Genomic DNA, 27,440 nt, shown 5'->3' with positions numbered 1-27,440 from the left:
TTTAATATGCCTTTAACAACAGATAAAGTATAATAGGCTATAACAATATTTACATTCTGCAGATTTCCCCTCAAAATGAGCACAGAAAATGCTAAACAAAATGTTGGAGATGGCCATGTGACAGGACGTCTGTCCCCATGTGCCAGGTATTAACCAGGTAAAAAAAAAAAAACTATAAGCTAACTGGCCCATAATTGGTTATAGAGTAACAAATAAATCTCTGATGTCCAAGACAAATAATAATAATAATAATAATAATATTAATCATTTTAATTGTTTTGCAAAATGCTTCTTTCAGCCATTAGATTCATTAAAGCAAAAATACATATTTCTTGTTCAGGAAGTTTTGAGTTGCTAACATGATAAATTAATAATTTTGGTAGATGTATAGATTTATAAGACACTTAATGGAGCTACCATCTTTCAAAGCAAATATGTCTGGATATAGTTTTATATCCTCATACTATACAAACAACAAAAGATCATGAGCAAACAGTTAAACAATAATCCACAGTAACCACAAGTTGCAATGCATTCATTGGAAACTCAAACGTTTCAAGTAATTCATCATGTATCCTGTAAAATATGCAGCATATGAACCTGCCTTGTCTGGACCAGAGTATGAGGAATATATATAGCTTGGAATTCCTTTGAGTAATTTCCATAGAATCTTGAAGGCTGCACAAATACTCTTAGGAATGTTTCCTCAAGCCACAAGAATGAAGTGGGTTGTATAAACATAGAGAACTACAAACATTCATGCTTAAGATATTCATAAAATGCCTACATAAACCATAGCATTAAAAAAGGGCATTGAGGCATTTTTGCAGCTTTACAATTTAAGGTCTATTATTATTATATTTGGAAAATGTCCAATATACTTGGGCTCAATTACAACTACAGTGCCATTCCAGACAAGTGACATAATGACGTGAAACTTCATTTTTATTTTCAATTTGAAAACCCATATCAGAATGTATTTATTTTAACCATGACAACTCTTAGAATAGTTTTAGCATGTTATTGAATACAATGTTATTGTATGTGGTCTTGGTGGATTAGATCTGCTATGCTGTTGATTATTGCTGCTGCAGAGCAAATATGGACTTGCTACTACACAGACACACTGCGGTACACTCTAAAAAAAAAGGCTCGTAATCATAGGGGAACCTTTTTTAGTGCTATATAGCACCAATTTTGGTGCTTCAGTGGTTCTTCAGCGGTTCTTCAGAGGTGCTATATAGCACCTTAGTCAAAGAACCGGTGAAGAACCTCTGAAGAACCGCTGAAGACCCTCTGAAGAACCGCTGAAGCACCAAAATTGGTGCTATATAGCACTAAAAAAGGTTCCCCTATGATTACGAGCCAAGAACCATTTTTGGTGCAATATAGAACCTTTTTTTTTTTAGAGTGTAAGCATGCAAGATATGCTGCTTCTGCATAAATATCAGACATAAATCCTGTAGCAGATTTAGGCAGGTGGAGCTGGGGGAGGTGGAAGCAGGAACTCAGGACTGCAGGACTAGCTTACAACAAACAATAAACCAGGCTATTTACATGTTAAGCAAGCCATCTCATTGGCTGCAGGATCAGCAGAGGCCAATCAGCTTGTGTCATGCGGTAATGATTTAAATTCTTGCAGATTGCATGTAAAGGACCTATCAGCTTGCACACTCAAAAGTTTCATGACTGAACTAGATGTGAATGAGCTGGATGAAAGCAATCTCAGAGTGATCTTGAATAGTCTTGTATTAAGACCACCTAATCTGAGACCTAGTCAAGACTAAGACCAATGTGTGTTGAGACCAAGACAATACCAAGACCAGACCAGCACTCGTTATATTCATAAAGAATTCAATAAATATGATTAGAATTAGAGTATAAGACACTAGGCCTATATAGAGCTGTTATCAATCAAATGCACTGCAGAGGTGGTACAGAAGATGCATCTGAATTGGTAAATTAAAAATGCATAAATAATGTTGAGAATAATGTTTTAAAAAAAATGTTTGCAGTCATGCTTAAATTTGTGAAAACAGCTCTCTTGCTCTTGTGATATTGCTTCCTTATATTACATGTTGTAATATAAAAATCCAGATCTCATACAAGTACTTTTTGCTACAATATCTTGAATTTTGTGAGCATTTGTATTAATTTTGGTGACATTTTTCACACAATGCCTCATTCATTTCTGAATCGGCACAATAAGTTATTGATTGCATTTGAAGCAGTACATTTTACATCCAATCACATTATTGATGTTAATAAATAAACCAGACATTGCACCAGCAATTTAGTAATATCCCAGCAGTTGTGGTCTTGAAACGAAATCCTGAGTCCTCTAAGTCTGAGACAAGACCGAGTACAAATGTGGTCGAGACCGATTCAAGATTCAAGATTCAAGATTCAAGCCTGATGGCAAAGACTGAAAGACTCAGGAGGAGTTTCTTCCCCCAGGCCATCAGACTCCTGAACTCAGTCACGTGACTTCACTTCACCCCGCACACGCATAAACATCCAGTTTTTTAACATTAACATCCACATACTGCCATTGCACTGCACTTTACGTTCCTATTGTTACTGCGTAACAACCTGTAATAAACCTGTTTGCACATCATACTCCTGTTTACACATCCATTATACTTCTTTATATATTTATATATATATATTTTATGTTAACCACTTATTTTTAAGTCTACAGTTTATCTCACTTATCATATCCACTTATTTTATATTTTTATTTTTGTATTTTTATCTTATTTCCTATTTTTATATTTTACTTGATTTATTTATAATTCTACGTATGTTAATACTTTTTATTCTAATTTTATTCTATTTCTATTTCAATTTCCCCTTGTGTTTCTTGTAACTGTATTTGCACTGTCCATGGAGCGGACCTGTTTACATTTCACTGCCAGTTGTATATTGTGTATATAACTGTGTATGTGACAAATAAAACTCTTGAATCTTGAAACCTGGGATGGCTTGAGGGTGAGTAAATCATGGGGTAATTTTTAAGACCAGCCTCAAGAACAAGTCCGGTCTGAAAAACTACAACACTAATCTTGAATGATCAGTCCAGACAAGAATCAGAATCCATATTCCTACAACAGTAACAAAAACACCACATCTAACCCAGAAAAACACAATATAAAGCTGGGTTATTATATTTATTTAAAAAAAAAACTGTAACAGTACACATGATGGCAAAATAACATTTACAAAAATCTTAGAACAGTACAGCTGGTAATAATTAAAGCGATGGAATAGAAAAAAAAAAACACATTCAACAAAATCACTTATGTAGCCTATATGAAAATATTAAATATACATACATACATACAGACACACATATATCTTTGTCATTGCAGGCAGGAATGCAGTGCTTTGGGTAAACACCCTGCCTGACACGTTCAGATGAATGAATGAAACCGATACTATGATTCTGATGTAAAGCAAGTACACCTGTTTCCAGTACTGATAAGCACTAGAGTAGATATTGCAACAATCTAACTGCCAAACATGAAAACAATTTAAAGTTAATTATTTTAACACGTACATTTCACACCAACACGCAAGAATTGCAGTCTAACTCAAAAGAATCTACAGCTATGAGCATTATTCACCAAGCACGACATAAAATAATAACACAGATGACATAAAAAACAAAAGAGTAAAATGTATTTACACTGAGATATATTACTAACACTAGTACAAGTGCATGATTGGGGCTCTGATTAAAAAAAAATAAAGTTTAGAAAGGCACGTCCTGGTCGTCACAAAGATAAGATGCTTAAATACAGGTATGATACACATGAAAGAAAACAAATTCACAGCTGTACGGTTCATTAGGAACCTAAAAGAACCAGACGTGACATTTCATGGACCTAAATCAGAGCTGTCCATCACAGAGCTCCTGCTACGAGCCTTAGGTTTTCAAATGTTTAGAACACTAAAAACCTCATACAGCATGTCTGATGTACTGTTTAAGTGCTTGCTTTTATTTAATACGCTCAGAAGTTTAATATGTTGTAGAAAGAGTAAATAGCACATTAAAAACCCGAGACTGAACCTAAAAAGCAGGTCTGCAGACTTCTTTTCCATGTCAAGAAATCAATCGTTGTCAAAATATAGGAGTAATGCTACAAAACAACAGTAAAAATATCAAATAAAAAAAAGGTTTAAAAAGGCATAAACAAATGTACATTTAAAAAAAAAGAATTCAAAAAGAAAGAAAATGAGTACAGGAAGTGAGCATTTGTGGAGTCTTTTTTGTCAAAGACTGTTGGCAGCATCACAGCACCTATGCAATTAATCTGTGTTAATTTTATTTTTATTCATATTTTGAATAGGCTTTTATATTTTTAGGGTTCATGTTAATTTTAGTTTAATGTGAAGTCAATTCGTTATGTGCTTTTGTCATTTTATTAGTTTATTTTTAAATACTGCTATTCAGGTTTAATTGATTGTTTATATTTTATTGTAGCTTTATTTCAATGGACCCTTTTCACACACTGTGATGCGTTTCCACAGTTTCCAATTGTTTCTTATTTAAATTATTTTAAATTAATATACATTTATAATGCTCTAACTTATGTTATATATTACCTTGGCAGTAAAAATAAACAAATTAACACGTTTCCAAGGGTTTTTATAATACAATGGCTGAGGAAGTGACAGCAAATTTGACATCTTTCTCTCTTCGTGGAAATGCCATCACTGATTTTTTACTTAGTTATTGGAGCAAACAGGAACAATCATATTTTCTGTTGACTTCCACTTCTGAAAAATGCTGGGAATGTGAAAATGGTCCATTAACAAATATTTGCAATACTTTAGTTTAGAATTTCTGAATGCATTTCAGTTATGAGGAAGGTTATGTTTTATATCCGTTTTCCAGAGAAACAAGTGATGACAGGAATGACAGGAATAACAGGAAACTGTTCCCTCATAGATAACGATCGAAACAGCTTTGGTATGATGATCAAATCAACTGTAACAGTTAATAAATTATGTAAATTTGTATAAAAGAGCACATCCGGTTATATATGTACAGACGAGTCCATGTTTGGGAGTTTGCATGCGTGTTAGCGGATGCAATCACAGTTTGCGTTGTTTCTCGCTGAAACGGTGTATGGTAACACAGCCATGGTAGGAGATGGGACGAGGCATAGCAGCCGTGGATGTGATGATGCCAGAGGCAGGGTCGTAGCACACAATGTTATCAGATGCGTCACCATTTTCTCCCCGTCCACCCAGGATGTAGATCTTTCCATTACAAATTGATAAACCGCAACTCTCCTAAACACACACAGACATACACAAATCAGTACATGGGACAAAAGGACAGGAACTTTTCACTTTTGGGTTTATTAGCAGCTGTGCTTCAGGTACCTGTCTGCTGAAGGTGTGGCCCACATGCATCCAGTGGTCCTGTGAAGGATCATAGAAGTAGATGGACTTGGTGAGGCCTCCGCACACGTAGATGAGGTTATTGAGAGAAACGGCAGAAATATTGGGTTTGGTGAAGGGAATACACGCCCTCAGCTGCCAGCTGTCTGTCTCTGGGTCATAACACTGGACCTGAAACACATATTTGAGTAGAAAGAAGAGAGAAAGCTTGTTTTATAAAAGGCTTAAAATGATAAACTATACTTCATTTAATATTGTTATTATAGTATTATTTATATACTATAGTAATCTTTGTATAAAACATTTATTTACAGTTTAGATTTTTATATTAGTTTTAGTAAATTTGTCATGTCATTTTTATTAGTTGTTGTAAGTTATTATATGTTTATGTAGACATCATTTTTTTTTAAATTTCAGTTTAATAAAAGGTAGGGTCTAATGTTATTTCATACATCTGCCTTATTTACACTGTTAAAGAGTTGGATTCTCATGCTAAACATGGACAACTTTACAAAAAAGAAGTTGGACGTGTGACAGAGTATTTCTGTGCCAAATACACTCCTTCAGGATTTGAACAAGTTTCGGAACGTTTTTTTCAAGTATGGCCCTGTATGACATCATAAAGGGTGCAATTCCTTATATGGACACTTCTCCCGGATGAGCATGTGCGCACATCAACCAGAGCGAGAGCAAGAGCGCACCCATCAACAAACTTCATTCAGGTTATGGAAGCCGTCGTCAGCTCTGCCATTTTGTTTTTAGACCACGAAATCAACAATGTCATAAAAGAAGTGCGTTTTTGGTTGTTAGGGAAAGATAACCTTGTTCAGCTTCCCAAATATTCCCAGCAGTAAGGAAACAGTGGATGCTGTTTGTTTTTCTGGAGCAGCAACATGCAAGTGTGTTTGTTTGTTCCCGGTCATGAGTCGAAACTGCAGGCGGTGAGTGAATCTGCATCAAATGTCAGTGTTTTGTTGGCAATCGCCGCGTAAGTGCATATAAATGTAAACAACACGAACGCATAGTAAATCGGAAGTTATCCAGGGATAATTATGTATTGTGTGTGTGTGTGTGTCATAGGTGTGTGTGCTCGTGACTCTTTAGCTCCGCCACTGCACGCCTCCACGAATTCAACTGTTTTTGGAAAGGATCGGTACAGGTATCGGTCTTTTATAAACATGATAAAACTAAAGACTCTTCGGAGATATGAAAAATGCAATACTACTCTATAGGTACTCAAGATTAAAGGGTTAGTTCACCCAAAAATGAAAATAAGCCCATGATTTACTCACCCTCAAGTCATCCTAGGTGTGTATGATATTCTTCTTTCAGACGAATAAAATCTGAGTTACGTACCTGGTCCCGTTAGTCTTTCGATCGGCAGATGCACTTTCAACACTTTTTCCATAAATTGAATACGGAAGGCGGTCGGCCGAAACTTTACTTTATAAAGTTTTAAATATGGTTATCTTTCTTACACAAACGTGTCGATTCGCTTCAGAAGGCCTTTATTAACACCCCAGAGCCGCGTGGAGTATGTTATTTGACGGACAGATGCATTATTATGGACTTCAAAAACAGAGCAACTATTACTGCTATTATAATGCTTGGATTAGCCTGGACTTTTTTAATATAACTCAGATTTTATTTGTCTGAAAGAAGAATGTCATATACACCTAGGATGACTTGAGGGTGAGTAAATCATGGGCTAATTTTAATTTTTGGGTGAACTATCCCTTTGACTGGAAGAAACTTTGTGTGTTATGTACCCTTAACTTATTTCAGTAAGCTGCAATCTTTTTTTTCATTTAATATTTATATTTTATTTAAGCTCCATTTCAATTATTAAAACCATTTTATTTTTATGTCCTACTTTTCTGCTTATGAACATTTTAAATTTTAAATTTTTAGATTTTGACAAATTTCAGCAACTTCATTTACTAGATTAATCAATGGATCAAATCAATGGAGATCTATTTAAACTGTAATCCTAAATCCAAAACTACTAATAACTAAAAGTATACACACACACACACACACACACACACACACACACACAAGTACATTTTTATATACTCATACTCCGGTGTCCAGAAATTAAACGTACAAATGTTTTAACATGAATATGCAGGTGTTATAACCGTGATCAAATACCTTATTCATAATTTCCTCATAGCCATCAACACAATGAGTAATATAATGAGCTGAAACCAGAGAAAAGGCCCTGAGGGCGAGGAAACAGAACAAACTAAATCTAATATATGCACTCTTCAGTGCAAGCAAACTTTCTTTGTGCTAGCTGATGTATAGATTTAAAAAAGATTGACAATATGGATGTCACCGAAGACACGCACACTACAGAGTGTAAAGATGTATTGTCGAGTAGACACCATTTAGAAACTCTCTGGTGACAGACGAAGCAATTACATGGAAGAACATTCAGCATTTTGTGGAAGAGAGCTTTGTATTAAACTATATCAGCTCCTTCTCTTTCGGTTCCAGATGGTAAGGAAAGAATGCAGTAATCTGAGCACCTGAAAATCAATGAGAAACCTATGTGAGATGTTATCTGAGACAGCAGCAGTGTCTGAGGACAATAAGCTCACGACAGAGGTCCACCTGTTCACTATGTTACAGACCACCTGCACAAACACACACACATTCACTCCCCATCTGCCTTGCCATTAGCAGCCCTTCTGTTCAAAAAGAAGCCAACATTCGAAGGGTTGCATGAGACACCAGATAAAGATGAGTTTAGCAGGATGTGTTTTCGTAGTGTGGAGACGCTCATGTGGTCGAATGAGTTTGAACGGCCATGAAGACCGCCTACTCTGCGCCTAGTGACCTAATGCGTAAACATTATGGGAATAGCGCTAGTCAGATGGGATTTAAACTTTGTTGGCTGGAGACCCAAGTTTGGTTTGAAGAACCAAACGTACCAAGCATAATGTTCTCTCAACATTCCTGATTTCTAACACAACCACTGCGTTCTGTGTGGTCTTGCGGCTGTCAGAGCAGAAACGAAAGCTGATGCTCTCCGTATGTTTTTTCATCGCCTCTCCATTAGATCGAAAGATCTGAAAAAACCTATACATTTACCCGCCCATAGGCACTACCCATGAAGAAAGCAGGACAAAAGAGACGGATTAAAACACCAGGTGTAAACAGGTATGAGTCTCCCTCGTCTACTTGTGATTCGATCAAACAAAGTGCAACTTAATACCAGGTGTAAACAGGGCCTAAGGCAGCTCACTAAGATTTGAAGCAGAGCCTGCGTGACAGGTCAGTTAATCTCTATTGCTCCGGTTATGGTCTATTTGCTTCATAAAGGCATTGTGTTAAAGAAGAAAAAAACATAACAGTATTATTTAAACGTGACTGATCTTTTCAAGTTGGAATGAGTGTGTGGTTATTACAGGTAACAGATGACCGGTTTAAGGAATGGAGGGACAAAGCAAAAAAAAGCAGTTTTATTTAATAAAAGGCATCATCTATCTTTTTTTTTCATAAACAAAAATCAAGACTTTTGTTTTTTCTAATCCCTTTAGCACACCTAGTCAAGAGCAATCAATGGAAGGGTCTGCCACGACTTAAGTCACTGGGCATAAATTGCATTATCAGTGCTTTAGATGAAGATCAAAGACCAGATGAGCTCTGCCTTATTTTATATTGTGTGTTTATTTAGTGCCGTTTCTCAATCACCTTATTGGAGCAGCTGTTTTCATCAGGTTGTCCCCCGATGACGAAGAGTTTTCCCGCACAGCTGGTGACCGCCGGAGAGTAGACGGCTTCTTTCATAGGGGCTACCTCAGTCCAGCGGTTGGAGAAGGAGTCGTACACCTCCACGTTACTGAGACAACACTGCCCATCATAACCTCCAATTGCATACACCTGCAAGATACATACACAAGTGTCACACAAGGGTCCCTATGATGAAACAAGCTTATAAATCATACAGAATGAGGTGTTTTGAAAATGTAAAAATGTAGAACGTTTTCTGTGATGGGTAGGTTTAGGGGTAGGGTTAGTGTAAGGGGATAAGAATATACAGTTTGTACAGTTTAAAAACCATTACATATATGGAGAGTCCCCACAAATTATGATTATGTAATTCATCACAGAGATCTAAAATGATCATCATTATCCTTTTCCTAGCTCATGGCTGGTGTTCACGGGCAATATAAAAATGATCTCTGTAGCTGCTCAAAGACAAACACTTTGTTTCCTCTCCACAAAAACTTCTCTCCTCAAACTGACACCGCAGAGGAAATGTGGAGGGGCCACAATAACAACATAATGACACTGACCCACATTAAAGCTGTTGAACAGGAAACCTGTTCAACAGTGAAAGAGAAACAGATCGCAGTTGTAAAAGGCCTAAAATCTTGTGTAATCTAAACACATACAGACCTCTGACCTAGGAGAGTAAAGTTCTCTCATTAACACTCTCTGATGCTTTAAACCCTGTCACACCCTCCATCCTCAATGACTGCAACGGCATTCATTTCACTGAAATCCATAACCTTACACTTATTTATTGAAACGAAAGCAACTGTATCCATACCAAAATATCAAATGTACTCTTCTCCATACAGTGAAGATAAATGGAGATCACTTCAGCTGCAATTTTCCTTGGTAAAAATAAATTTAAAAAATGATAAGAATTTGAACCCCTCTCTTTGCTCGCTAAAAAAGAAAAACAGACTCATAAATCATTTTATACGGGAAGGCACAAGCAAGATAAGAGAATGATGGATGGATAGAAAGGTAGATGAAATTTTTGTAGATTGTAGTTTTCTCTTGTATGTCTATGTGATCATATTTCAGCAAAACACTCAAGAGGTTCTTCTGAAATTAGACAGAAAAATTCTTCACACGGTCACCACCTACATACAAGAACCAAAAAATGTGCCATAACAACATGGACATAAACCACACACACAACACAAAATGAAATTAAAGGGATGGATTTCTTTCATCTGCTGAACATTCTTCAAAATATATTTTACGTTCAGCAGAAGAAGAGAATTTTCATTTTTGGGTGAACTATCCCTTTAAAAGAGGGGGTTTCTCAATCACCTTATTGGAGCAGCTGTTTATGGAAGTAAGATGGAATGAAATAAACATGTAAAGGGATAGTTCACAGGAAAATATAAATTCTGTCACAATTTACTAACCCTCATGTCATTCCAAACATGTATGACTGACTTTTTTTTTGTGGAGCACAAAAGACTGGTGTAGAGTTTATACCGGCCCAGGGAGGACAGGGACCCGCAATGCATCACTGGTGTCACAATGATTCTGCTACATCACTGACAATCAACAAACTACTTCGTTGTTCCTCATACCATAGGTGTAATTTGCGGGTGGGATGGGTAGGACATGTCCCCACCACTTTTTTAAAATTATCTTGTTGCACGAATAAACCTAATTCAAACTAAACTAATCTAGTTGACGTTAATTTGTCTTAAATAAGAGGCTATCTGACACTGGAATGTGTTGTTTTTGAAATCATGCTGAGTGTTCATTGCCACTGTTATCAGTGGCGCGGATACAGTGTTCTCTTTTGGCTTGTGCACAGTCTTCTCACAGACGAGTGTGTCAACCTATCACTTAATGCCGTTGCGGACTCTCTATTCTTTGCAAGACCTAATCTGCACACAAACATGTCCTTGCTCTTGATATACAATCATTGATGAACATCTTTGGAAAATAAATATATATTTTTTAATAAAATACACTGTCCGAAGGTGGATTAGAACCTCTGACACGCTTAAATTTCTACCACCAGACCATTAGGGAATACAAATAGTGAATGCGGATGTATTTATGCACTAACATGAAGAATCTCGGGACTAACAATATATTGTATTATAGTAGACATAAGAATGAAACTCATCATATTAAACATGAGTTCTATGTCGATACATTAAACTCAATGTGCTATTGTAATTTATTTCTGGACATTGTAATGTTATACATTTCTACAATTGTTAGCTATAGTACATATCTGATATAGCATTGTGTACACACACACTCCTGTCCCACCCACTTTTTTAAACAAAGTTACGCCCCTGCCTCATACAGTTATGACATAGCTTCTGACGACTTGGTATACAGTGCACATATGCACTATTTTTTATGTAGTAGCAATGTTGATTTCAGCAAAGCTGCTTTGAATAGTTAGTGTAGATACAGTAGTATTTACAGCGCCTCAGAAAGCCTCCGGAGCTGATACTCGCTGGTTATGGTAAGGGCCATTACATTTACAACAGTGGTAAACCAATCTCAACAGACTTGGGCCGGCTGACCAATCAGACTACGCTTTTCAGAAGGCGGGTTTTAAAGAAACCAAAAATTAAAAGTGTTCAGACAGAGGGTGAAAACAGGTGCTGCAACAGTGTAAATTATAAGAAAAATCATATGTTTTTTTAAATGTATTCTAGTAGACCATATAATACCCATAAACAAAATGATGAACCTGTAAATGACCATTTGGAGTTTTTTGAAAATTGCGTTCCACTGAAGAAAAAGTCATACGGGTTTGGAACAACATGAGGGTGAGTAAATGTGAATTTTAAAAAAATTATATTTTTGGGTGAACTATTTCTTTAAAGGGAGGATTTGAAATGAGTTTCCATTTTAAAGCAAATACAAACATCCTGAAAATCAAGTAAACGTGTTGTAAACAACCAAAGAGGAGGATGGGCAATGGGCGGAAGGAAGAGAGAATTACAACGGTTTTCCCAAGGAAAAAAGATCCTCAAGAGAACGTTATGTGCGTGTCTATGCCTCTCCGTGTGCGCGAACAGAAGAAATCCATTAAATCCAAGGAGGCAGAAAGTTATACCCCCTGTATGCGTAATGAAATGCATATGTCTCAAATGTTTACAAACACCCAAAAATATACATTTAATACAGCATCACAAGACCATCAAAACCCTTTGCATGGGGAATTACAGGAAGTGGATCTCGATTCATCATAAGACAAACAAAACCTTCAATACTAGGGAAGCTATTTTATTTTACAACAGCACAAATTGATTAGAGTTGTAAACATCTGATCGTAACGTCAGTCCTAAACACGCACTGAAAGACTGGATATTACGATGCTTTCATGAAATCTGCACACTTTTTTACACTGCACTGATTATAAATATAATGTAAATGTTCATGCTGCAAAAAAAGTCAAATTTGTTTGGGAACACTTTACTTAAAGCCTTTATGTATAATACATTATAAAAGTGTTTTTCATGCATTAATTATGCCTTGTAACGCACCCTATAATGCATTATATGGTCTCGCCACAGTTATAATACACCTTTAGAATGTATAATGCATTAAAACATGACAAAACCAATTCTTGATGATCCATTCAAACTTTGGTTCCAATTTATTATGAAATTATATAATGCATTTTAATGTACATGTAATAAAACAAAAGTAAAGTGTTGCCAATTGTTGTTGTCTTCTTTTAAGCATAAACCACACTAAATGTAGAACAAAAAAGAACAATTTGCCAATGGGATAAGAAGAAAATATTAATGTCTTATGAAATTTTGTTCTTGATTAGTTTGTACTGGAAAATAAGATTAAAGAATACAGATTTTTACTGAAGTTGTTCTTTCTGTATGCATAATTGATTTAAATATGGTAAAATGTGTTAACCATTCATTAAAAAGACCAATAACACAATATCCAAATACACACAAGAGAGGAAACCAATTGCAATGGGAAATGTTAATTTGAATTAAATGGGGCATCTAAGGCTGAAATTGTCTACAAAAACGTTAACTTGAGTCGAAAGTGGCGCAAACGTTAAGTGCATCAAGCAGAAATATTTGAAGATCATTGTGGAGAAGAGGGCTAATTATGATAAGAAAAAACAAAGGAAGGGGTGGGGATGTCTAAAATAGATGCTGATAAGAATTATGGGAGCTAAAATTATCTCTCTCAAAAGTAGCCATGTATTTGAACCAATTAAGATGTTTTCCAAGCAACGTTTAAAAATCACAAATATTTGATTACATTAGATGTTTAACCAGTGCAAAACACTATTCTTCATACAGTCCCACTGCTCTAAAGGAAGTGTTCCTCTGATTTAGGAAATGGGACACTGGGTCTGGAATATGGCTGTAACGATTTGACCAAAAATAAAAACCTTGATTAATTGAACATTTGACTTCGATTACGATTAATGAACGATTATTTTGCTTTTTTTTTTTTTTTTTTTTTTTTTTTGCCCTCATAAGGTTTTTGAGTAAGTTCACTGATAAGGTTTGTACTGTAAATATTTTCTACAATTAAAGGTGGATTTTTTTTTTTAAATGAAAAAGTGCATTTCTTTGTGATTTTAAAATACTTGAAGGAAACGGTTCACTTTCAGCAGTTATTGTCTATGGGGCAGATTTCTGCTTGTTGTACATCAGATAAAGATAAATTAACACATAGGCCTGCATTACATTTATTTGAATGCATTAATGAGAGAGTGATTGTGTGTGTGAATTACTCATACTGTCTCTATTCATTATGAAGCTGTGGTTTGTACTTACTGCAAAGGTATTAAAATGTATGCATATAACGGTTGAGTTTCTAAGCTACTTTAGTGACTTTACTTTAGTCACAGGACAGCGTTGAGACTGCGTTTCTGCGCGCGATCTTAAGGTGATGTGCGAGCTTCTGTCTGAGTATTCGTTTGTCACAATATATCAGGCATTAGTTCAACATAATACATATCTGATGGTCGAAACTCGCTTTAATGTTTAAACTGGCAGGGCTTAAATCACATACAAATGACAAAGCTTTGTGAGGACGCAGGTGAAAGATCTGCCTTCAGGGCACGCGCTGTCAGAGACGCAACACGGCTCTCTATGTCACAGAAAAAAGCTGAGCACTGAACGGATTAGTTTTCCGTATTGTTGTTTTTGAATAGTGCACAATCGCTTTAAATGTTGAAACTGGCAAGCCTTTAAACGCATACTTGACAAACTTTATGAGGACGAAAGTGAAAGCGGCTTCGGGGCTTGCGCACGCCATCTGTGTGTGTGTGTGTGTGTCAGCGCGTAGGCTATAAGAACAGCAATTAACTGACCTGTATAAACTGTGTAAAACATGCAGCTACTATAGTGATTCTGGGCATCTATATACACAGATAACTGCTCCTGCATCTCTGTGTGCCTGCAAACTGCACTTGATGTGACTGACGGGGCGGAGTCACGTGAAAACCGAAATAACCGACATGGGAAAAATATGTCGGTTAGAGGTTCTGAATGTCGGTTTCGGTTATTTTTCGATTAATCGTACAGCCCTAGTCTGGAAACACTCACACATATGCACACCACACACTCGCTCTCACCTTCCCCAGAAGGACGGTCATCTTGTGTCTCCAACGTCCCTTATTAAGAGAGGCCACTCTAATCCAGACGTTGAGCTGAGAGTTATACATCCACACGTAACTGCTGTTGATCCGTCCACCTGTAAAAAAACAACCACAACATTAAAAGCAGCAAGAGCAGGCTGTGTGTGTTTGCACACCAGCTTAACCATATTTCTGGGGGGCTAAATCTGACAAAACCTCCTTTTGGGGACATTTGCGAACATCCTCATTTGTAAAAACAGTAATATTTAAAAGAAATAAAAATGACAAAAACATAACTAAAAGCTCATTTAAAAAAAAAAAACGGAATACTATAACAGTATATAAATAATACTAAAATAACACTGGTGTGTGTGTGTGTGTCCTTGAAAACATTTGCACAAGTATAACATTTAACAAAACGGTCTGTATATAATCTGTTAACAAGTAAGGCAAAGTATTTTGACACTTGCTGGTTGTCGAAGATTATTTTTTTAGTCCATATGATGCCATTGAACGGGTGCCACTCGGCTGCCCCTTGAAAAATGACAAACAACGATGGTGACTGTAATCCACAGGACCCCAGTGGAAGAAATAATAATAATAATAATAATAATAAACATTTATTTATATTGCAGCACTTAGAGGATTACACACACAAGAGGATTAAAATTGAGGCCTTACCTTTATCTGTATTTAATCTCAGATAATTTACTACCTTTAAATTGATGTTTCGGTATTATGACCTCGTCTGAAACCTGATTGATATTTCTCCCGAATATTATATTCACCTAATGATAGGGTCTACGGTCTACTGTCATACAAGCGTTCATGAGAGTAATGCAAGTGAGTTGCGAGAAGAAACAAGAGAACCATAATTTCTTGTGCGAGCTTCATAATGTTGTATGTTGGTTTTTCAAGTGTCAAACGAGAAGCAACCATTCAATGGCATTATATGGACTCATAAAGATGGATTATTTGTGTTTATCTGAAGAAAGAAAGTCATGTTAAACATCAGGCATGGCGGTGGGTAATGATGAGATAACTAATTTTTGCGTGAACTATTCCTTTAATAGTGTCAAAATATTTTTTGGTGCCCCTGTATAGTTATCAACCACTAGCAGCTTATTTGTGGTCAAGTATTTCAACATTGCAAACCCACAAACATGTTATTAGTGCTCAGTTCGAGATAACACAATGTCTGTAATTACACAAACCACAGGGCTTCACCTGTGTTCCTGTTAAACGGAAATTCTCCGTCTGATCTGAACATCCTTTCTTGTTGTCATCTATGGTTATCTAAAACTGCTGAGGGCTGTTCTATTCGGTGCCACTTCACATCTCGCCCCAAATGGCTGTTTATCCAAACAGCAGGTCTGAGGCAAGCTCTGACAGTCCTTCTCTCCCACACACATGCAAAACACTTAAACACCTGGCAGCAGGCCGCTCCACCATTTCACGTCAGAATTTCTCAAATAGCAAATGAGACTCTTCCTCCCTCTCAGTACCGTCAAAGTCCCTTCAAGGTAAGTTGTTGCACTAACCGGCCATCTTGGCATCACCTTCATTCAACTATTTTCGGTGCAGGAAACACTGGTATCATAAGACTTTGCCTTTTTAGCTCATATAATTAAACGCATTATGCATTCAAGAGTAAACATGCTTAAAATAACTGGCCTTTTTAACTGCAAGCAGAAAAAAAAAGGAGAAAAGGGAAGCTCAAAGAAAGAAAAAGTGGAGGTAGAAAATAAATGAAGAACGTTATTGAGGAAGTACAAGCACCACAGCAAGAACTACAGTGCTCGTAAACTCCATTAGTGCACTAGACGAGCAACTGTCTGGTAAACAAAGGCAGAGTCAAAATCTCTGTCAAATTAAAGAGGATGAGTTTTGCTTTGTCCTCTAATTCTGAGTAAATATAATAAAGCCTGGCTCCAGTCCTTTTAGTTTGCTCTTCTGTCATAAATATCACCCGACAAAGAGCATCAGGCCTTTATGGCATTCATTCAGACTGAAGACCGGACTAACCAGCATTTAAGACAGAGTCAGTCTCCCGTCGACACTTCACATGTTGTCACAGAGATTGCTTAAAGCAGGATGTAAAAGCTGCAGGTGAACAGTAAAGCTACTCATTAGCAGAGACATTGCTAGACATTTGCTGAAGGGATGTAGACACTTAGGATAACCTTGAATGATTTAAGCACATTTATGGCTTGGATAAGTGTAGAAAATTGGTTGCCAAATTTAATGTATTACAAAATGACAATTCTTTTCATCATTCATAACATTTCTTGCAAAATCATTGCAAACACCAGGTCAGAACCAGTATTGGATCTTGGCATGATATCTAGAAATCTAAAGATAATAAAAAGGAATCTACGGAGCCCCTAAAGTGACATGGTGGTGGAAAAAAATGGGAGATGGGAGGAAAAACAATAAATCAATGCTTTTGCGTTTGCTCGCAAAACTTTTGTGTTCCTCCAAGTAACTCTGCGTTCGCTCGCAAAACATGCAAAGTTTCTCGGGGGAACAAAACATTTGCGAGAGAGAAGAAAGCAAAAGCATTGACAAATATTTTTTCCTCCATTTCATATTTTTTTCCCGTCACCATGTCCCTTTGGGGCACCCAAGGAATCTTTGAGGTTTTTATTACACGTCAATAATAAGTACCTTTGCATTATATGCCATGGCGTCACTATGATTTAGGTTTAGTTTACGGCCCGGTTCATTAGCTACCTAAAATGAACAAACGTTAACAGGAAGCAGTGAATCATTCAAAGCGTCAAGATTTGCGTCTTGGTCAGGTTTGGACAGAATGATTTATGGTTTCTCTAACAGCGAGAAAGCATATCTTTATTTACTTATCATTTTGCCATTGCAACTCTGTATAATATTCTTCTGTGGAACACAAAAGATGGCATTTCAAAAAAAGATATCATATCCTTGTCCATACAATTAAAGTCAATGGGGTGCAAAGTAGAAGAAAGTCATACAGGATTGGAATAACATGAGGGTGAGAATGATGACAATTTAAATTTTTGGGTTTTATGAACAAATTCAGATACAGGGCTCCAATGAAAGATTATTTGGCATGTAATACGTTAAAGGGTTAGTTCACCCAAAAATGAATTACTTTCCCTCATGTCGTTCGACACCCGTCAGACCTTAGTTCATCTTCGAATACAAATTAGGATATTTTGGTTGAAATCCAATGGCTCAGAAAGGCCTCCATTGCAGCAATGACATTTCCTCTCTAAAGACCCATAAAAGGTACTAAAGACGTTGTTAAAAAGTCCATCTCACTACAGTGGTTCTACAATAATTTTATGAAGTGATGAGAATAGTTTTTGTGTGAAAAAAAAAAAAATAATAATAATGAAAATAACGACTTTATTCAACAAGTTCTTGTCTTCCATCTGGGCCTCTGACATGAACTCACGAAGCACCACGACACATGCGCGAGAATATGATGTAGAGCATATGTAGGTGCACACTTTAGCACCATTTTGAGCACTACACCAAAATTTAAAGCACAATCAATGTAGAATTCAACAGCTTAGATACTCTTCTTGTAAACAAAGTTCCTTGCTTCCGGGTCATGTGTCAGAACGCCGGCTTTAAGTCATATTCTCGCGCAAGCGTCGTGGTGCTTCGTGAGTTCACGTCTGAGGACAGAACCACTGTAGTGAGATGGACTTTGTAACGACGTCTTTAGTACCTTTTATGGGTCTTGAGAGAGGAAATATCATTGCTGCCAATGGAGGCCTTTCAACAAAAATATCTTAATTTGTGTTCCGAAGATGAACAAAGGTCTTAAGGGTGTCAAGCGACATGAGGGTAATTAATGACAGAATTTTCATTTTTGGGTGAACTAACCCTTTAATAACATCCAAACTCTCTAAAATGCAGGGTACTTTAGTGTATTTCAAGTTTATTTACTTGTAAATGCTTTGATTTTATTTGTATGTAATAAGCAGAAAGCAAAAGATTGTTAACTGCAAATTCTAACCAGTTCTGTTTAATTATATTAAATTAAATGTGTAGATGATTGCATAAAATAAAGTGTTTTGAAGTTGACGAAGCATGTAATAAAGGTCTCCCCTGAGAATAATTTGGGAACAACTGATCTAACATTCTGTGAATTTGCACTCTAGAGTGGCGATTTTTGTTATTCTTGAAAAAAATCCAAGAGTAATGTTTATCAAGGACAGCTGAACCACCAAGCCTGTAGGATATGACTTCTGACAGAGGAAAGGGACAGATTTAGTAAGGGGCCTCTGAACCTAATGCTGGAGGCTGGCCAACTGCACGTGCACACAAGAACAGCAATAAGTAGCATGTGTGTGTGTGTGTGTGTGTGAGTGAGAGAGAGAGAGAGAAGGGCAAACCTGACACGTGAGAACATGAGCTCAAAAACACAGATCTATTCATGGAAATCAGTCACACAAAACATACTTTATGTTTTTAAATGCGCTAAACAATGACTCTAGAAGGGGAAGAATAAGAATTATACAATTCAGAGTTCCTAGTTATGGCCTCTAGCTTGTGCAAACAAAAACCCACGCATGACCTAAAAGATTTTAGATCAAGTTCAAATGCATAAAAAACTGTCACAGTTATAGAAACTCCTCTAGTGCATGACCTGTATACATAGACATAACCTTTGGTCCCTGGATAAGGTAATGCAATAACTTCACCAACATCTGCAGCCAAACACTGCAGATCATTCCTGGAACTATTCTGAAACTCTTGGCACAAATACTCCCCCAAGATGCCGCTTGCCTGTGCCAGTTAGAGTTTAAAATGTCCAAAGCTCTCAGTTAATAGAAGGCTAGAGTTTGCCAGTGAGAACAGCCCTTGACACACTGGCTGGTCACAGAGGCAAATGTTTCCGATTTTCCTCAAATCATAAACAGCTGTTCCAGAAATGTCCTCACAAACAAGGCATTTGCTAAAAGCCCTTAACTCACCACAGAGAGCCCAAGACTAATTTGCCCAACCCATCCACACAATAACAGAATTTGTTTAAACGAAGCTCAACTGAACAATGTATTTAGTAGAGGTTTACATTGTCTGAAGTAAATGTGCCTGCCACAATGCCAGGATGGTGTGTATGGTTAAAAGTGCGTTGCAGTGGGGTTACTAAAGTATTCTGAGTGGTTTAAAACATGTTACTATGCGGTTGTTAAGGAGTTGCTATGGTGTTATGAATGGTTGCTTACTGGCATGATTCTTAAAAGCTCATTCTCTGGGAATGTTTGTGCATGTGAATGGAGCTAGCTCATGCAAAAGCAACTGCTACAAAGTCAGGATGATGTGTAGGGTTGCCAGGGTGTTGCTATGGAAGTATTAAGGCATTCGGAGTGGTTTAAAACATGTTTCTATGCAGATGCTAAGGTGTTATGGGTGGTTGCTTAAAGGTAGGGTAGGCCATTTGTTTTATAAACGCTTTTTGTAACTTATACTCAAACAATCAATAATAGAAGTGGCTTAAATAATTTTTTTTTTTTATTGTACAAATATCTTTTGTGGAAATCTCAGAACCAAAAAATGTTCGTCCAATCATTGCATTCGATACGATGTCCTACCTGCCTGTCATCAACATTTGTGTTTCCATACCTTCGCGCAGACATCACGTCTTTAGCGCGCTCTTTAAGGCTATGCAGAATTGTTAGCCGGCTTTTACAGTTCCGCCTGAACCAAAACAACAAGCTTATGCTGTGTTCACGCCATAATTATGAGATGACAACACGTGATGTTCTACCCGGAGCTGTTCACGTCCTCAGACATGGATTTATGCGTTTCTATGTCAACACTATCAACGCCAAAATGAATCAGCAGCAGTCAGGTGGTACAACTTGAGCTCTGCAAGTTGTTTACGTTCATTATATGTCCCGTGACGGCCCCCGTAGCTTCTCTACATGCTTCAAAAGGGAGGGATGAGCGGTGCGTGATTGCAATTCACAATATTGTAATGTTGTGTGCTTTGAGACATTAAGGTTTATTTAACAGCATCTTTACATCTCTCGTGGTGCTTTGGAGACTCTGCTGTGTGTGTTCACGTGTTCTGAAGGAGACGTGGCTTTGGAGAGCGTTCTGAAGGAGGGTGGGATCTTATACTTTTTAGAGCTAGCTTGCTATTGCTAGCCTCTCCAAAATTGCAATCACATTAGAGTGAAAAGACAGGTCCATTGTCAATATAAATGTATAAAGCACTGCTCACATAGAAATCTGCATGGGAAACCTTTTTTGATCTCACATGAAATTCCCGATCACACTCTCATCTGAAAAACTGGATTTCGCCTGCGATATTTCACAAAGCAACGATACTGCACCTTTATTGGCACAAAAAGAGCCCATTCCCAACTATGATTTTCCGGTCCTTTTTAAACAGTTTTCCAGTCAAGTGGAAATCATGTCTGACCACTTAAAGTTAAAGCAGACCATTCCCCCACACTTCACACAGTGATAATCTTGGCAGAATTGGGACACTTCAATTGTTTTGTTTTTTTACAGTAAAATTTATCAAAACAGTTCAAACTTCAAAAATCCATTGAGTCAAATATTCATATCAGCATTATTCATATTTGAGTTTTTCATTAGATGTCATTTATGTTCCAAGCTGACATCAAGGCTCCTCTCTAACGTGTAAATCTGGGTAAATCTACTTTTATAGGAGGTTCCACATGCCAGTGTCAACCACACATCAAAAGAGAGAGAGAAAGAGTGTGTGTGTGCTGTGATTCATGTTCCACAGAACTAGCATCTTGCTGATCAGTCATTGTGACCAAGTACAGGACAAACCAGTACCAAAAGTACAGCAAATATCCCCATGCCCTAAAATGCAGAATGATGTGACAAAATCACAACCATTTAGAACATAAAGGGTGTTTCATATTATATTTAATTTATCATTTGTCAGGCAGGAATAAGAGGGTCTTACCTGACACAAGAATGTCATTGCGGAGGGCGCACACTGCATACTCAGACTTGGTGTACTCGGGATGTTTAGCAAGAGATGTCCACTCTCCCGTCACGGGGTCGTAACATTCCGTGTATGGCAGATTGAACCCTCCCACTCGCTCACAGCCACCCACCACCACAATGACTTCAGAGAAGCCAGTGGACCTGCAGACAGGGAGAAGGAACATCACCAGATAAGCATGGGCTTTGAAGAGGAGAAATAAAGAGATGACAGCATCAGGAAGTGGTTAAGCTTCATTCCTGTTAAAGTACAATGAGCTTCTGCAATGATTCATTGGAAAATGAATCATCTTCCAAGGCACTTTCATGTATTTCTTGTATTTCATGTGTGTGTGTGTGTTTAAATAACATTTAAGGTTGTATTTGAGAAATCTGACACTATGCAACAATGTTTACATTGAGTGCCTGCACAGCTCTTCTATGCGTCTTTAGTGCAGACAATAGCTGAATGAGTCCTGTACAGTGAATGTTGGTGCATTTGTGGTTTCTCTGAGCTGAATGTGTGCGTTTTAAAATTACTAAATCATTTTGAAAAATGACTTGGTGACAGAGGTTATATATGGCAGAGTGGAATGTCTGAAAACAAGCTAATACATTTTCAGCCCTCAATGCAACATACTAACTCCAAACACAGATAACACCTCCAGAACACAGATTAGGATACTGAATCTAAATACAGAAACTCCGTTTTAAGATACTGCCTTCAAGTACAGATTACGCCTCCCAACATTTGACTCTTATAAAGATAGTAATCTAAAAATACAGATACTTCCTCCAAACAGATATTTCCCTAAATAAATACTGCCTCCAACATAAGACATGCTTCCACTAAACAAAGACGTTTTCTAATTGAGAGCCCTCTTTTAAATGGATACTTTCTCTAAACAAAAGTACCTAATGACCTCCTTACTCATGATATGAATCGAGCGAGTGTGTAGAAATGGATTACATTTACTCTGAAGAAAACACGAGCGGTGCCTGCCCGTGCAAAAGTTGCAGACACAATGCCAGGCTGTTGTTATGCAGTGTTTTGAGTGATTTTTATTATAGTAGGTGATATTCTGGTATTATACTGTATATTCCTCCTGCAATGCAAGTCAATAGGATTTGAATGGTTTTGAGTGTCCAATCAATTTTTTTTAGTGGCAACACTGACACACCGTTGTTTCAAAGTCAAGTCAAGGTGCAGTGTGTAGTATTTTTGAGGATCTATTGTCTATTGTTATATACATAACTACGTTTTCAGTAGTGTACCTTACATAATGTAACATTACTGTTATGTTTTTATTACCTTTAATGAGCCATTTCTATCTACATACACCGCGGGTCCCCTTACAGTGAACTCGTCATTTTGCGCCGCCATGTTTCTACAGTAGCCCTAAATGGACAAACTTCTCTACAGAGCGCTAGTCACTCTCTGCTCTCTCCGACGACAACATATTTGTCCCGTGTTGGCCCCCATAGCTTCTCTACGTGCTTCAAAAGTGAGGGATGAGCTGAGCGTGATTGCAATTCACAACTTCACCGCTAGATGCCACTAAAATCTACACACTGCACCTTTAAAGGGTAAAAAGCGCAACTGAACTATAGGTTTTAGGGGATTGTTTACATTCCCTCAGAATAAGCAATACCGATAAAAGAAAATTAATTTAAAAACAGTCAAAGTTTATAATAACTTAAGATTTCAAACAACCATGTCTCTTTAATTCACTTTTTTCAGATGTCGTGCATTTTCCAGTGAAGCATGAACTCTAATGAGTCAACATGAGTGCATTTTTATTTAATAATGTCAGAGTTCATTGTTGCATGTAGTACTCAAGATGTCTCATCCTCAAATGTTCAGCACAGTGCAGTGAAAAACTGACCAGTTTGCAGTGGTTTCATTTCCTCTGTGAAACGCATGCAATTTTAGTCCTTCACAGGAAGAAAAAAATATTTCCTGAGCAATGCTGACAATGTGTTTTGATCAGAAACTAGATCGTACCTGCGCGGTCTTGTACGTGGTGACATCATCTCATTGCCAAGTACATGGTAGCGACGTGCTTCATGCAGCAGTTGGTAACATTCTGGAGCATTCTGGATCAGTTTATCACCTTCCACCTGCAGCAGAGAAATGATCACAATCTTATTGCTTGACCTCAAAACTGTTCCCTCATATCTGCCTTCCTGAAGAGTCCAGCTATCTTGTTTAAATAATATTGTTGTATTATGACAATAAAGAAAGAACTTGACTTGACTAGTTCAGCACACCTGCCGATAGATTTGAAGTGAGCCCCAGGATCTTGATTAGCCGGTTCAAGTGTGTTTTATCCTTGGAGCAAACTCTGCAAACAGCCAAATCTCAAGTCCTTGCTTTATCTAGTTTCATGATTTTAGGACCATACTATACCCAATGTAGGGTTGATTTTCACTTGAGGACATTAAGAAACAAATCAAGGTTGATTTTATGATTCTTTGATCACTATAGAGTGCTGCAGGGATGACATTTTTTATAGGGAAAAAGCCTAAAACGAGAATTTTAGAACTTGTGGTTTCATTGTCCTAAAGTCAATGTTTTTTTTGTTTTTTTTTGCTTTTTGGTTAAATGCCTGAAATGGGGTCTGAGGTTAACACAAGTTCAAGTTATGTTCACGTTTTATTCTGTAACTTAAAATACATTAGTAATACCCCCTTGTGACTTTTCTTTAAATCTTTTACTTGTCTTGAAAAAAACAGTTTCTAAAAAGTGTCTAAATGGGACTACAGAGGTTGCCTATTTTTTTTCCAAGTGAACCGGGGTGAATGCCCTACAAAAATACATCACTGTGGCACTATATAAACATCTATGCAGAGTATTTCTGGATTTGTTGAACTAAAAAGGAGCTTCTCCACCTGTCCAAATGAATTTGAATGTGCCACTCACCGTCTGTACAAAATAGTTGGGGTGAAGCAGAGGCAGTCGAACATGTTGCAGCAGATCTTTCAGCATGGGCTTGCGATACTCCACGCCATGGTAGACCCAATGCATCACCGCCTCAAACACCAACTCCTCCCTGCCAATGGACAGTTCGTCGCTGGCCAAGTATTCCTCCAGCTCATCTTTGTGGAGGTCTAGAAACTCCTCATGCTGAGCCACCTCTGGGAAATTCAGCAAGGCGAAAGCACGGCAACGACTGGCCAGCTGTTTGAGAGAGTGGGCATCTGCGAAGCGCTGAATGCCGAGGCAGTTGCAGGGATCCAGCTGCTCCTCCAAGAATTTTGCGCAAGCATCCCGCAGGGTGGCGATCTGGAAGAGGCTGGAGGTCTCGAAGAGGAACTGGACGTTCTGTGTGGTGATGCAGGCATGTCCGGTGTAAACGTACTGCAGGAACGTGTCCATAGAGTCCGCCTGGATGCCGTTGATCTCCACCAGCATCTCGCGGCTCTCCCGATGGTCGTTGCAGAACATGGCACGGAAGTAGCTGCTGCAGGCGGACAGCACGGCACGGTGACAGGGGAACTCGCGCCCCTGGACACTGATGATCACGTCCGTGAAGAGGCGGCTGTCACGGAACTCGTTGAAGACCTGGAGGACGCTCTCAGAGTGAGAGGAACCGGAAGAGAAGTTGAACACGTCGTTCAAGGTCTTCGACTCCATCTCGAAGACTTTACGCTTGATAGCTGGCAATTCAGGCACGCCACCGGAGTTCTCATGATTCAAACGGCGACCCAAAATGAGCACCATGACTGTATCTGACAGGAGACCTTCACCAACTAACAATCACTATCAATGTCTGCAGGAAAACGATCAGCGACCATCAACACCTGTAGAAGAACAGCAGTTACAATCAACAAACACTATAAGTGGTATTCAGTCCAACTGAGAACCACCTTCTTAAGATTAGTACCCCTGCTACAACACGCCAGTCTGTAAATTTCAAGTAAATCCAAAGACCTGGTTAAGATGTGTTTATCACTTACGGTGCAGGAAACTATTGCAGCCATATAATATTATTGACCCTTTTGCATTATTCATTTCATATAGAATGTGGCCATACTCACACTTTCAAGGTGGCTTTTTGACCCTGACGGAGGCTAAAGTTCAAGTTCATGCTCAAGAGCATTTCAATAGTAACAATTATTTTCCAAAATCTATTATTATTTGTTAATATAGCAATAACCTTTATTAGATCAACATTATCAAGCATGGATTATAGAATGTATTTGCAGCAACGATGCTTAAATAGCTTTTTGGCCGTTACCAAAGCAAGTCATTATTAAGCATTGCTATCAATGTAAATTGTTAACTTAAGTGTTATTATAATTACAGTTGTATTATAAGTGTTATAATCTGTCACAAGGGTCATGACAACCAACATTTAAAAAATACAAATGTGTTTAAGGCTGAAAAGCAAACGATTGCACAATCATCACAGAAAACAAAGGTTTTGAGTTCATAAATATCTACAAAGTTTACTAGAGCACATTGAAATGCATCAAGTGACGTGACAAAAAAAAAAAGAAAAAAAAAAAAAAGCCTAAACAAATCTATTCTTCTAGGCAATATAGTACTGATACAAAAGGTACACTGATTTGTGGCTGAGAGATAAAGTGAGTGACTGAGTTAGTGTGTGTGAGAGAGGGAGTTTGCGCAATCTTTTTTTTAAATCACTCAGGTTTGTTTTGTTGTGGAAGTAGAAATAAAAGAACATGGACGGTTGCTCAACAGTTCCCCTACAGCTAAACATGCCCCATGTGGACTGAAATGATGACCTCATAGAAATGAGATCAATTATTTGTGATTTCTACTCTATAAAAGGCTTAAAATCACAGAGAACGGATCCCTAAGTGTTCAGAGAGAAAGAGAGCATCTTATAGCCTGCTGGAAAATCCAGCCTAAGATGACAGCAGTGGGGTTCTAGCTGGTCTAATGTGGTCATTAGCTGGTCTAGGCTGGGTGCAAGCTAGTCGACCAGAAATTATGTTCCAAATAACCATCCTAGTGGGGACTGTTTTGTTGCTGGTTCAAGATGGTCTACCAGGGCTTTCCAGCAGGCAAGACATTTTCATGCAGACTCTAAATAAACATACATAATGGTGTGTATTCCTTGTATTAATTAACTTAATTAATTACTAATTATGCATTAATTCACTGTTTATGCATATGTATGTAAATATACGCTACACAAACACACACACATATATAATAGTACAAATAGTAGTATATATAAATATATGTATATATATATATATATATATATATATATATATATGATATTGTACTACAATATAGATAGTATATATATAACATTTACGGATAAAATCCTTGTTTTTTTAACGCACCAAAAACAACCATGACGCATATGACACGTTCACATGTTATCTTTAAACACACAGTGTTAACGCATTCAACATATCCCATTATACTGACATTATCTTAATCATTAAAGCTGTTAAAAAAAGTTTTCAGCATTATTTTTCTCACCTTATCCACAGGAGACCAGCTTTCTGGAAAACATCAAAAACAACAGCAAAGAGTAAAGGCCCTTAAAAGTAAATGCGATCAAACAAATCCAGTTTGTTTCTGTAAAATAGCTCCATAAGCGTGAGCACTTGTGCAGTCACTTTTAAGTTTTCTTTGTTAACGTCCGTATCATAGTGGCTCTCTGCGTGTTCTGGCACAAAGAAAGTACACACAGCTTTTGGGCTTCTGTTGTGTCAGCTGTTCTGC

General features: G+C 37.5%; 1 protein-coding gene across 1 annotated transcript; it reads right to left on the bottom strand.

The window, feature by feature from the left end:
* Positions 1-3,154: 3,154 nt before the first annotated feature.
* klhl24a (kelch-like family member 24a) lies at positions 3,155-27,440 on the bottom strand. Its single transcript, XM_079820063.1, has 8 exons — positions 27,195-27,440; positions 24,654-25,534; positions 23,736-23,851; positions 21,711-21,895; positions 14,768-14,886; positions 9,115-9,303; positions 5,395-5,583; positions 3,155-5,301 (listed from the first exon to the last, which is right to left on the bottom strand). The coding sequence occupies exons 2-8, from the start codon at positions 25,452-25,454 to the stop codon at positions 5,101-5,103; spliced, it is 1,800 nt and encodes a 599-aa protein (XP_079676189.1). The 5' UTR covers positions 25,455-25,534; positions 27,195-27,440; the 3' UTR covers positions 3,155-5,100.

The sequence above is a fragment of the Gobio gobio genome, assembly GCF_949357685.1.
Source record: "Gobio gobio genome assembly, chromosome: 6".
Taxonomy (NCBI): domain Eukaryota; kingdom Metazoa; phylum Chordata; class Actinopteri; order Cypriniformes; family Gobionidae; genus Gobio; species Gobio gobio.
Note: the sequence above shows the minus strand (reverse complement) of the source record. Positions and strands in the feature narration are given on the sequence as shown.